Source organism: Amblyomma mixtum, chromosome 10 (genome assembly GCF_055824585.1).
Source record: "Amblyomma mixtum isolate Tamu chromosome 10, ASM5582458v1, whole genome shotgun sequence".
Classification (NCBI taxonomy): Eukaryota; Metazoa; Arthropoda; class Arachnida; order Ixodida; family Ixodidae; genus Amblyomma; species Amblyomma mixtum.
Genome location: NC_143021.1, coordinates 132,433,913 through 132,447,607, shown reverse-complemented (window position 1 = coordinate 132,447,607; position 13,695 = coordinate 132,433,913). Strand labels below are relative to the sequence as shown.

Genomic DNA, 13,695 nt, shown 5'->3' with positions numbered 1-13,695 from the left:
TTCCGAAGCAACCTGCCATCATATTGCAGAGAATTGTTCGAGCATATATCCAGATTATTTTTATGTAGGTAGAAGGCTTAGCGGTTTCCGCCTAGTAAAAGCTTTGGCAACCCAGTGGCCAGCTGATATCGAGCCAAAATCCCGGAAACAAAAAAAAAGTTAGACCTTGCCGTCTCATACTGCGACCTTCAAGTGCGCTAGTATTTTTACGTAAAAGTGAAAGAAATTCTGGAGTAAACAGAAAGTTTTAGACAAGATACGCCTATCTTGTGACATGTGCAGCCAAAGTACATTTCGTGCATGGCGCAGGTGTATGCGTATACAGGTCCGCTGGCGCACCTGGCGAGAAGGTTTTCATGCAAACGGGCTATCTAATATGTCATTTAATGATTAATCAAACAGCACGCGACTCTTTAGCTCTACGAATCACCTGAGTTGTGGCAGCCACTCTGAAGACTACGGTGCGTAGCAAAAAATATTCTTGCTGCGTAAATACCAGAGGTATAATTATATGTAGTGCTGTGCTGGCCTCCAGAAGGTTTCCAAAAAGAACGCTCATGGCGAGTTTGAAAAGAATGGCGAGAAAGCCTGCTAAAAGAAGCATCTTTTTTGCATGCCGCCTCTGGCGTCTCCGTTAAAAACTGGGCTGCGTTTAGGATTCGAGCTGTTTTAGTTATTGCGCTCGGTGCTTGATGTAGCATTCATAGAGAAATTGTTCTAGTCTAAAGCGGATTCGCCATGCCTACTAAAGAGAGGTTTGTGATATTACTCGAGCCGGTACAGAAAGTAGGCATTTCATACGGCCGAAAAACAGGCCGTTGACCCATTCAGGTGCGGAAATATTCAGACTCCTGTGGCGAAAGACTACCATTTCAGTCAGAGTCATCGCAACTGTGCAGGAGAAGCTTATGCTGGCATCATGTCTGGAGAGCGGTCGGCTCTTTTTTCGCAACCTCCAATTCGTAGTTTTTGGTCAAAATAAAACTTTATAAGCTGAGTCATGTATTCGAGCAGTGGGTCCAGCTCTGCCTCGAGCGCATAATGAATCCTAAAATCACGAATAATTTTAAGGAACTGCCGCTGATAGAATAAAAATATCTGAACACAAAAAAATATTTGACATCTAAGAATTCACGTGTAGACTTCATTCGAAACAGTCGCATTTTCTCCGTTTTCTCAGGTGTTTGGGATCTCGATGAATCTTCATACGTCGATGTTCACCGGGCCATCATGCTCTGCATGGAACACTTTGATAACGATCCAACTACCCAAACGTTGGGCATGGTTATCCTGTTTGACTACGGAGGCTTCACACCCGACAAAGTTCTCGCCATTAATATGGGCTTGATCAGGCACGGCTTCGAATTTTTACAGGTAAGTAGTGTGTCGAGATCCCGCGAAGAATTCAACTTTTAGTAGATAGAAACAACCGTTTTCCTCAATGTTGTAGAGGGATATATGCAAAATAATGGAAGGAAAAGCAATTCTTCCATGCGTCGCGGCCGGCATTCCACGATCTGGCGAGAGCGCTTCATACGACTGAAAGGTCTCGCTGGCGACGCAGCAGTGATTTACGATATCGCGTGCCAGGCCGAGATATTGACTGCAGTCTATGGCCGCGAATCTCTGCTATTCTATTTGTTCATGAATGCTTTTTGGGGGGTTCTGTTTATTTAGTAGTTATTTTCTCTTCGCCACACTGAGGAAGTATAGCGCACTATAGACTGACCCAAAATACGTGGGTTCGATCCCAGCCGTGGCGGTCAAATTTTGATCGACGCGGAATTCTTGAGGCCCGCGTACTCTGCAATGTCAGTGTTCGTTAAAGGACCACAGGTGGTCGAAACTTCCGGAGTCCTTCACTGTGGCGTTCCTTATAGCCTGAGTCGCTTTGGGATGTAAACTCCTATAAACCATATCCCACTATAGCTTCCAGTCGACAAGACTGTACTATATTTCGTAACCAATACAGTCGCGTCAAGCTGGGAAAGGTGTTCTAATTGGCATTCTGGTATAAGCGAAGTCAAAAAGTTTGAGCGCGGGTAGTGAAATGAACAGCGGCAAGTAAAAAACCCGAAGCAACAATTTCCGGAACAGTGAGGGAAAGAATCAATGTTCAAAATCTCAAGAAACCTAATAGATTCCGCCTTAGATTGATATAGCGAGCGGTGCAATATGCTCATTGAATGAGCGTGTTTTAGATGATGAAAACGAACCTTTTTCAAACAGCGTAGTTAAAAACTGTATCTAAATGCAAAAGAAAGCCTACGTGCTCCACAGAGGGAGGAACATATTGTTCCGTTTCTGAGCAATAACTTGCATATTATGGGGCTAATATCATGATAGCCCAAGAGCACAAGAAACGTATCGCATTCCGTTTAACGCACACAATTCCTTCCAATAGATTAGGTAACCCATTGCTAACTATAAACTATTCACAGAGAGCAATGTTTCCAAGAGGAAGTGAACCTGTAAACGCTTGCGGATCAGGTCCTTCCATGCTAGCAGTGCGCGCGCACTGACAGTCATGCTTTTTATTGACACCTAATTCATTATGTAGCAGCTGAACCCTTATAAAAATCTCAGTGCTTCTCTCCTGTTTGGAATCGCTCCCTCGGTCGGATGCAAATCTTAATATGTGGTAGGAGAAGTTAACCATACAACTTTATCGAATTTTATTGTTTTTCATTAGACTACGGCAAAGGCGAGTGGCAGTAAGATTTCCGTCAGAAAAGAAAGCTCTCTCTTCGCTACGCTACCATTTTGTACAGTGGCAGTTATTAACGAAAGTAATTTAATTCACATTGGAAAACTTTAGAATTCTGCTCCTGGCGCGTTTTTTTTTTCATGCTTGACTCTTGTGTCGACGTTTTTATGAGAGCCATCTCACAGTTTAATTAACAATCATTTTTGGCCTTGTAAGAAAATTTATTGACCCTTGCAATTGTGTAGGTTTTGATTTACATCCAATCCTGAATGCGCTTAGAACACAATCGTAGCGTTCAACCATTCGTTAATAAACCAATGCAGGTCTCCTAAACCGGAATAAATTGCGAGAAGCTGACAAGGAATATTTTAGCTCTTTGTGAGTGCCACAAATTTCCACTCAATTCTCTCGAAGGCTCTTATAGTATGCCGTATTGATGTGACCGTCTGCGCTCTTGGTTAGGCGTTCGCCATATTGTTTAACGTTTAAATGCCTTCCCGAACCATATCGGTGTAGCGTCAAAACTTGCGCAGCCAGCCGTGCTTTGTTTCCTTCAAGGACTGCTTGCCAATGCGGCTGAAGGCCATGCACCGCGTGAGCCAGAGCGTAGGCTTCGACATGTTTTTCACACTCGTCCGGCCTTTCCTCAAGACGAAGCTGGCGGAGAGGGTGAGCTGCTCATAATCAGGTTATGCGAAATATGCTTAAGCTTCTCTTCTAAACTGATATTCATTGTGAAACAAAATTAAACAGATCCAGGCTTTGATGAATGAGAGAGTAACAAATTTCACTTTATCCCCTGATTAGTCATGCGGTATTGTACACGAGCTTTGTCCTGAAAAACAGCCGACTAGATTTATTCTATCTGAAACCCGTCACTCGGATTGCAGCACACTTGACCCTCTACATGCTCTGCTCCACTACGCATGCCGGAGTTGTCATTCACGGTACGGTTTGGCCGAAGGATGAAGCAAGGCGATGCATCACTGCCTGAAACTGGCAATGCTTCCTCAAATAAAAACTTCGCACGCTTTCAAAAACAATCCTGTAAAGCATCGCAATCAGCGGATATTTTAATAAGTAGTTTGTGGCGCTGAGAGTGTTAAGGGTTTTCTGGAACTAAGGCAACACCCGGATAAGCTGCAACAAACGGAATGCGTCTGTAGATTTTGCTTTCCCTGACGTTATCATTTGGGAGCGTGTGCTGTGGTTTTGCCACCACAGAAAGCTGTTCTGTTGCGTCCGTTCACACAATACCCCCTTAATCACAACTGTATCGGTAGTTTCGGATGACATACCCAACTTCCTTAATGCACCAGGAAATGCTCTGAATAACCTGAGGCGGAGACACTACCTTAATCTGAGGCGAGCGTTTGGAACAAGCATCGATGTACCGACGCACCCAGCCTTCTACGCAATGAGCCAAGTGTTGATACAAAAAAAAGCATTCCTGCAGAAACTCCGTCACTAGAGCGTAAGAAGTTTAGGGCAAAAACAATTTATATCGGAAGAAGCTCTTGATATATCTAGGTTCGAAGACTAATTGTTGACTAGATGTACGAAAATTCGCATCCTGGTTGCTGTGTGCCCTTTCACTGCACTTTCACAAGAGTCTTCATTCATTTTGCGAGAACTGTGTCGGTGCACCCTTAACGTTAAAGAAGTGTCTCAGTTTTGAGTGAAGAGTTTGAAACTGTCGTCTTGGCCTATGTGGACGTCAGCCCACAGGCCAGCTTGGATGAAATTGGCGATGCATTGGAATGCAGTTTCTCTGCTGTTTGGAGAGTGCTTAAAAAGGACGACATGTATTCGTACAAGGTACGCCTGCACCAAGCGCTGGGAGGATCTGATTTTCAGCGCCGGCGGGATTTCTGTAACTGGTGCCTAATAAAATGCGAAGAGAACCCTGAATTTTTAGACAGCGTGATGCGGACCGATGAATCGCACTTCGTCAGATTCCACGGTAAATCTGCACAACGCCCATTATTGGTCAGCCGCCGACCGATATTGGGTACGAGGAAAAGGATGTCAGGTTCAGTGGTCTGGAAATGTGTGGTGAAGGATATTTCAAGGACGCATGGTACGTAGGCCCCTACTTTATCGACGGGAACCTCACCGGCAGGACACACCGAGTGTCATGTCTGGCATCCAAGAACTGGGCGGCGTAGACGTAGCATCGAAGGAACGTTTATTCCTGCTACTTGGCAGGAAGCCAACAGGTTACATACTGAGCGCGGTGGGCCCGTGCGAGCGGTCTTTTAAAGCCAGCACGGGCTACCCGATAAGAGATAGCCGGGCAGTGAGCATGCGCAGACAGTACGCGATAACACGAGTGCTTGGTTTCGCGCGCACACAACATCTCCTTCCTCCTAATGAGCACAAAGTACTTTTGCTACATTATACAATGCAACTAATGCTATGGCTGATATCTGTCAGGAGGTCGCCGGTCCCTCTGTGGATAGCGTCGCTCCCCTGGAGGGTCGGTCGTTGCCGCAGGGGCCGCAGCTGGAAGTGGCTCGTTGGCGCTCTCAGGATCCCCGAAATCTGGAATAAAATCTTCCATGATGCTCTGCTTTGAGCTGTCGATGCTGAGCAGTAGCTGGTCTTGGTGACGACGCCAAATGAGCACCCCACGATTCGTCCTAACTCGAACCTTGAATGAAACGGGGCCAGACTGCTGAATGATGGTGCCAGGGACCCATTTCTCAGGACCTCTGTAATTCCTCACGAGGACCTCATCGTTGATGTTGAAAAGTCGCTCACGTGCCTTGCGTCGCACCATATCGGAGAGCTGTTGCTGAGCCACTCTTCCCCCGACAGAAGGCTTGACTGCGTCGAGTCTCGTGCGCAGTCGTCTACCTATGAAAAGGTTTGCTGGAGTTTCTCTTGTAGTCGCATGCGGCGTGTTGCGGTACGTCATCAGGAACGTCTGTAAGGTTGCCTGCAAGGAGTCTTGGGGTCGTCCTTTCCGCAACGCAGATTTCATTGTCTGTACAAATCTCTCCGCAAGGCCATTCGTGCTTGGATGGTACGCTGCACTCACGATATGACGACCACCGAAGCCTTTGACGAAGCTCTTGAATTCTTCGGAAACGAACAGTGGTCCGTTGTCGGTCACGATGGTCTCGGGTACGCCAAAACGCGAGAACAGGTCTTGGAGACACTGAATTGTGTGGTACGCCGTAGTCTTCTGCATGACATAAACTTCTGGCCATTTTGAGTGTGCGTCCACAGCAACAAGGAACATTTTGTCTTTCATGGGTCCAGCAAAGTCCAAGTGAACTCTTTGCCACGGCGAAGTCGGCCATGACCATGGATGAAGCGGAGCCGGTGCTGGTTCGTTCCGTTGCTGTTGACACTCTTCACATTTCTTCACGTGTTGCTCTAGGTCCGCGTCGATACCAGGCCACCAGACGTAGCTCCTCGCGAGTTCTTTGCATCTTACGATACCGGGATGACCCTGATGAAGTTCCTCAAGCAAGAAGGCTCGGTGTTTTGGAGGCACGACTACTCTCATGCCGTACATTAAACACCCTTGATGAACTGTGAGCTCCAAACGCTTGTCGAAGAAAAGTTTCAACTCCTTCTCAGCGACATGCGACGGCCAGCCAGCACTTGTGAAGTTCAGTACCTTGCTTAGTAAAGGATCACGCCTCGTTTCACGAGCGATGTCTTGGCCTGTGACAGGCAGCGTTTCCAAACGAAGCGAATAAAAAGTTTCGCTTTCTTCTGCCGATTGCTTTTCGCTGCTGTCGAGCGGCAAGCGCGATAAACAGTCTGCTTCCGCATTATCGGTAGATTTCTTGAATTCAAGAGCATAGTTGTAGGCTGACAGCGTCAGCGCCCAACGCTGCATGCGGGCAGCTGCCATCGCGGGAATGCCTGTTTTCGGGCCGAAAATTGTTTGCAGTGGTTTATGGTCAGTCACAAGCGTGAAGAACCTTCCGTAGACGTAGAAGTGAAACTTCTTTACGCCGAATACGAGGGCAAGGGCTTCTTTCTCGATCTGACTGTAGTTCTTTTCGGCACTTGACAATGTGCGGGATGCGTAGGCAACCGGTCGAACTGATCCATTGATCATTTTCTGCGAAAGAACTGCGCCTATGCCGTACTGAGATGCGTCGCAGGCAAGTTGAAGCGGTCGCTTCGGATCATAATGGGCAAGAACTGGAGGGGAAGCCATAGCTGCTTTTATCTCCGTGAAAGCAAGCTGGCATGACGCATCCCACGTCCACTCTGTTGTTTGCTTTAGCAGCCTGTACAACGGCTGTGCCAAAGTCGACAGACGCTGAACAAACTTGCCGTAATAATTGACCATCCCAAGGAATGACTGCAGTTGCTGCTTGTCCTTTGGAGCAGGCGCATTTAGCAGTGCCAATACCTTTTCAGGCGATGCGCAAACACCCTCGGCGTTGATGACGTGGCCCAGATAACGGAGCTCTCGTTGAAAGAACGAGCACTTATCGCGCCGGATGCGCACACCGCGTTCCTGCAATCTTGACAAGACGGCTTCCAAGTTATGGAAATGCTCTTGCTTGGTCTTGCCTGTGACCAGGATGTCGTCAAGGTAGCAACTGACTCCTTCCAAACCTTTCAGCATGTTGTCCATAATTCTTTGAAATATGCTTGGGGCGGACGAAATGCCGAAAGCCAGACGGTTCATAGTATACAATCCCTTATGCGTGTTTATCGTCAGTAGTTTCCGGGAGCTTTCCGCCATAACTACCTGCTGGTAGGCCCTACTCAGGTCGATCTTTGAAAATTCCTCTCCTCCTGCAAGCGCTGCTAGAAGGTCATCTATCCGAGGTAGCGGGTACCGGTCTACTTCCAGACAGGGATTGACGGTGGTTTTATAATCGCCACACAGCCGGAGGCTTCCATCCCTCTTCACTACCGGTACCAAGGGCGTTGCGTATTCGCTTGCAGCAACAGGCGTTATGATGCCCAGCTTCTCCATTTTCACAAGTTCCGCTTCTATTGCACCTTGCAGAGCAAAGGGAACGCTTCTTGCCTTTACAAACTTCGGCTGTGACCCTTCGCGAAGGACAAGCTCGGCCTGCTCTTCCGTGATGGTACCTAGCTCATCCTTGAAAAGTTCGGAATGGCTGTCTAGCATGGCTTCCAGCTTTTCTTGCCAGTGCTTTGACATTTCTCGAGAGAGACCAAGGTGATTAAAAAAAACTAGGTTCTTCCAATCCAGACGAATATCTTGCAACCATTCTCTGCCGAGGAGTGCCGGTCCTGTAGTGTCCACGACGTACAGGGGAAGCTCCACGCTCTGGTCGTTGTGGTGCACGACGACTTTCGCCAGACCCTTCGGTTTTACCATAGCCCCAGTATACGTGCGCAGCTTTAACGATGCTGGCTGAAGTCGCTTACGTGGAAACAGCCTCTGGTATTCGCGCCATGATATGACGGATACGGCTGCGCCGGTGTCAAGCTCCATCGTCAGTAGGACACCGTCAACGTTCACGGGTACAGTAAATGGGTCTGCGTTGACTGATTTAAGTGGGACAGACGACTCGTTTCGGACGGACGTGAGCATCTTCACACGTTTCCGGGGCTTTGCCTCCCTAGCTTTCTTTCCTTTCCTGCAGGCGCGTTGAATATGCCCTTTTCGGTTACAATTATAACATGTATCGCCGATATGAGGGCATGCTTCGCTAGAATGATTGGGTGACCCGCAACAGAAGCAGCTTGGCGACATCACAGACTGCTTTTCGCCTCGAACCTTATTCACTTATCGCGCCGGATGCGCACACCGCGTTCCTGCAATCTTGACAAGACGGCTTCCAAGTTATGGAAATGCTCTTGCTTGGTCTTGCCTGTGACCAGGATGTCGTCAAGGTAGCAACTGACTCCTTCCAAACCTTTCAGCATGTTGTCCATAATTCTTTGAAATATGCTTGGGGCGGACGAAATGCCGAAAGCCAGACGGTTCATAGTATACAATCCCTTATGCGTGTTTATCGTCAGTAGTTTCCGGGAGCTTTCCGCCATAACTACCTGCTGGTAGGCCCTACTCAGGTCGATCTTTGAAAATTCCTCTCCTCCTGCAAGCGCTGCTAGAAGGTCATCCCATCCTCGTCGCCAATATGTCATGTCTGGCATCCAAGAACTGGGCGGCGTAGACGTAGCATCGAAGGAACGTTTATTCCTGCTACTTGGCAGGAAGCCAACAGGTTACATACTGAGCGCGGTGGGCCCGTGCGAGCGGTCTTTTAAAGCCAGCACGGGCTACCCGATAAGAGATAGCCGGGCAGTGAGCATGCGCAGACAGTACGCGATAACACGAGTGCTTGGTTTCGCGCGCACACAACACCGAGTGCATACTAAATGACGAACTTCGCCTCAGAACTCCCGCTTAACGGGATGTGGTTTCAGCATGACAGGGCTCCGCCACCCTCATTCTCTCGTGCTATGGACGATTTTGCTGCTGCTTGGCCTCCGACCGACTGCTTGACCTCGTAGGTCACCAGACTTACCTCCCCTTTCTTATCTCCCCTTGAATTCTTTCGTGGGGGTACGTGCAGAATAAGGTTTATACGTTGCAACCCTCCAGCCTTGGTGACCTGAAGCATAGAACTACTGTGGCCTTAACAAGCATTCCGCAGGACATCATTGAGCGCTCTGTCCGTGCGAAGAAAGATCGTTTTTTTGCTGTACATTGCCATGGAAGGACAGCTTTTCGAGCAGCTGATGTAATCCTCTTGTATTGTACAGATGAGAGAAGCCAACAGCCACAGAAACCAAGAGACACAGGGGATTTTAAATTTATTTTGTGCTGTTTTTCGACTTAGAATATTACTAAATATCTTATCACTTAAAGCTAATTGATTACAAAAGCAGAAGAAAGAACAACCACTTGCCGCCGGTGGGATCCGAACCCACGACCTCCGAATTACGCGTCCGGTGCTCTACCGCTGAGCTACGGCGACGGCTGTCATGTCTGCTTTACGGGAGTATTTATGTTTACAAATAACCTAACCTTTAGAGTGTTCATCAGCGCCATCCATGTTCTTAAGCGGCTGACGTAGCACGTCCTGAGCTACCGCTGATGTGACGTATAACGTCGTCGAACGGCGAGGGTGGAAGCTGTGACCCGCTCAAAGAGCACGTGATGCTCACTTCGAATTGGGGTTCATTCGCGGATGAAGTACATAAGTGCATGCATTTGGTTGTATCGGCCGCATCGAAAAAACATGCCGATTCAGATCACATGGTTACAGAATTCAGCACCATACAGGACTCTGCTAGTAAATATGGATTGGCTCAAGCAGGCAGAGTATGCATATATTCTTGCTTGGAAGGCGATATTTGCGAGAAAGTCGAGCTTGTTACTAGAGTGATTTCATGCCAACCAGGGCATGTCATGGCGCCAGTCCTTGCTGTGACGAAATGGTTGAAAGAGACCGAAATATCAGGCTGCACTGAGCAGTGCTTCATTCTAGAGGAAGACACTGATATGCTGCCACAATCAGTTATCATGAATATTCTTGCCGAACAGAATGGCTTTATTCAGGCTCACGGGAAGGCTGGAGCGAGTCCTCTCTCCTGTGAATTCGGTTCATCTGTTGAAAAGGCGATAGGGCAGGGGTATTGTTCTGAATCTCGCGAGGGTTCAGGGATTGAAATGGAAAAAACGGCAAAAAGTATCGAGCCCTCGGTTCACTACAATATAGAAGAGATATCTGTGCAAAAACCATTGTGCCATATTTTTCCGCCATGTGTTATGAAAACCAGCGCGTTGTTCTGTCGGATCTTTCGAGTGCCCATTGGTGGTTTGTCCCTCACATTTCATAGGTGCGTTTTTAGGCTAGTGTGGGATGGAATCACCTGATGTGGAGTCCAGTGTCCGATAGAGTCTTCTCGGATTTTACCTTAATGGCAAACTTTTTTTTTGGTTTCTGTTGTGTGTTTTTTCGGTCGTTTCGGCGGACAGTGTGCCATGTGAACAGCATTTTTGTGTGTTTTTTTTTTCAGTAGTATTCTTGTCCTTTCTGTCTTTAGGCGGTGTACTCTGTGTATAACCTTGCCGTCTAGAAAGAACTCTGTCGCTGTGACGTTCTTTTGACTGGTCGGGTAACCAATCTTTGTGTGTGAACTTCCTTTGGAGGTGTCTGTGCAGTTATGTTTTGTTGTGTGTTTTGTGTGTGTGAAGCACTGTCGACAGCTATTGAACGGTGGTGCGCGTGTGAAAGTGTTCAATGTGGTGTGGTGCAGTGCGCCGACTAGTGCTTGGTGCAAAAGTTTTTTTTTGGCAAAAAAAAAAAAAACTTCTCAAAGGGGGGACATATTTGTGATGCGCCACCAGTGCCCTTGAGCACTAGCGGCGGCCTGACGCTCTTAGGAAAGAGAAGGAAGAAGAAAAAAAAGAAGAGAGACGCGGGGCGTGGCGCAAGCGGCGCGAGGAGACGAGCTTGGGCAATGGAGCAGGCGAGGTCACGGCTGAACGGCTTCTTGAACCCGGGTGGCCAGGCCTGGGGAAGCTGTCCTTGCCCAGTTCAGGGCAACCAGGAGCCCGCTGTCTCCTGTCTCCTGCCTGCCTCTCGCTCCCTCGAAGAGCGGGCGCCGTACCGGGCACAGGCAGGTGCTGCCTGCCCGGGGACCCTACCGGCCTTGCTGTCGGATCGCGCCTGCCGTCCCGGGGCTGGGACCCCCTGCGGTGAAAGGGTACCTTCCTGGCCGTGCCCGGGTGTCCAGACCTTGGCGGCCGTCTCCCCTCTGGTACGTCGTCAGCGCCACTGGTGCTGGTGCTCCGCGCCCGACTTCCGGCCGCAGGGAGAACAGCCCTGCGGAGGTACTTGGCCGCGGCGCCTTTCTGGCGACGGGCACCGCAATCTCACACCGGAGCCACTCCTCAACCCCCGGCCGCACAGCTCCATACCTATCAGGGACTGCTCTCCTGTATTATGTAAAACCATTTTTGTTACATCTACGGACGTGCTTGGTCTGGGACGATTTTTCTGGATCCTCCGGGGCCCCACCTCGGAGGACGCTCGGACCTGCTGGGGGCCTTTTCCCCTCACACACATACAGCGTAATTTCTGACTGGGGCACACACATTTTTTTGCTTCCATACGCGAAAACTTCCTGCCGCGTAATAAATAATTTTTATAACTAAAATTTTATTCCTCATGGTTGCACTGTCGAATACGTCGGACACTGTTTTTAAAGGCTCAAGGTTTTTTTAGTCCGCTTGAGCGCCATTACTGTCAGCGTAAATGTCACTAACATATGTTACTTCAGCCATGCAAAGGTTACCTGCGTAGGTTGGAAAAAGAATCCATGAACTCATATCGGCGTACTGTTAGGTCCTGTGTTTTCTTTTCTTTTTATTTTACAAACAATCGCTTGGAAAAGACATCAGCACAGAACACTTTACACGTGTCGTTTGGTGACTCACGTTTTGTTGAATACGAACGAGTGACGGCCTTGTTAATTTTAGCGTAAAACCAATTACCCCTTCTCATGCCCTTACATGCTCATCCTATGGTTGTGAACGCTATAGTTATTGAGCAACAATGGCGGAGGTTTTAAAAAATTTCAAAGCCTGTGAAAAACTATTAAAAAATACAAAGATAAATGGGAAATAATAGCGAAAGCAACGAAGGGCAGGTGGGGCAATAAAAACCTTTCGAGCAAAAAGTATTATCAAACCATCAATTTTCGACCCGAAAGAAACGGAGTGTCGTGGGAAATGGAAGAAATATGCAGATAATTTACTGTGTTTAAAGTGACAGCGCAAGGAAAACTAACGTTGAGCTCGCATTTCTTGCCGCAAAATTACTTGAACGGCAAAAATGAAAAAAAAGAACAGTACGCGCGTTACTTCATTTTATAAATGCCGAAAAGAAAAGAACTTCACCTACCGGAGCTCTCCTAGAAAAAGGTCGGTGATGTCAGTTCATGCTCTCGGTATGTAGGAATGGGCAGGATAAAACTGATACACAGATAAACAAAACTCCCAAGATGCAAACAGCTGAGCACTGCAACTAGTCCAAGCCGCAAGCCGTGCATTCAGACCATTCAGGCCAAGAAACTGGTTTGCCAAGTTCGGAAGCCAGTGACTCAGCTTCGCTTAGAAAGCAACACAGCAGGAGATGGGCGGGACACAGTAAGCCACGCGGCTACCTCTTGAGTGACGCGAGCATGTGGGTGTGGCTGTAGGCCCGCATCGGCCACGCGGTTTCGATTGCACGCGCCCCGAAGACCCTGAATATCTTGCCGCGTAGCAACGAGCGGATTCGAAATTTCGAAATACTAAAAATGGATATGGTTATGACTAATCGTCGACTACAAAACACTGAATGCATGTGACCGCCCATCGACAATAGTTAAAAGGTTAACTACCAGACTTGAAGGAATCATATTCTTAGGGGTAAGAAACAGACACAACACCAAGACACACACACACAGGACCTGGCGGGTGTCCTGTGTGCGGGTGTCCTGTGTGTGTGTGTCTTGGTATTGTCTGTTTCTTACCGCTAAGAATATGATTCCTTCAAGCCGTTACTAACTAGCCCATCTTAATGTTTTACCGATAACTACCACAATTTAATTAAAACTTTACTAATTAACATGACTCGCCAGTTTTTTTGACGTCCGTCAGCACTGCAATTACTATGGCGCAAATAGCTTCCCTTTACCTCAAACCCTTACCTTTGAAAATTACTGATCGCCTTCCCTGAAACACCTGGTATATTGCGCATAGCTGTTCAAGTTAGAACACGAGCCATATAAGTTCTTTCATGGCTTAACAAAGAAGAGCTCAGGAGTGTACTTGCATAAGACTTTTGAATTTGTTCTTATACAGAGTTGCAGGAGAAGCGGAAGTCCTCTGTTCGATCCTGAATGATGATATACCCTTTAATACACACATTTCTATGTCCTACAAATGCTGACAAGTTAGCCAGGTCCTGAAGTATCGGTAAAAGGAAAATAACAAACTTTGTTCCAAGGAAGCTGTAGCAGTTGTGGCTTTTCAA

At 47.8% G+C, this 13,695-nt stretch overlaps 1 protein-coding gene across 1 annotated transcript in view; it reads left to right on the top strand.

The window, feature by feature from the left end:
• Positions 1-13,695, top strand: part of LOC149326983 (alpha-tocopherol transfer protein-like) — a 30,442-nt gene that overhangs the window by 16,495 nt on the left and 252 nt on the right. Inside the window, exon 4 of the mRNA XM_089564746.1 lies at positions 3,266-3,372. Coding sequence (XP_089420872.1) covers positions 3,266-3,372 — 107 coding nt within the window. The remainder of the gene's footprint in view (positions 1-3,265; positions 3,373-13,695) is intronic.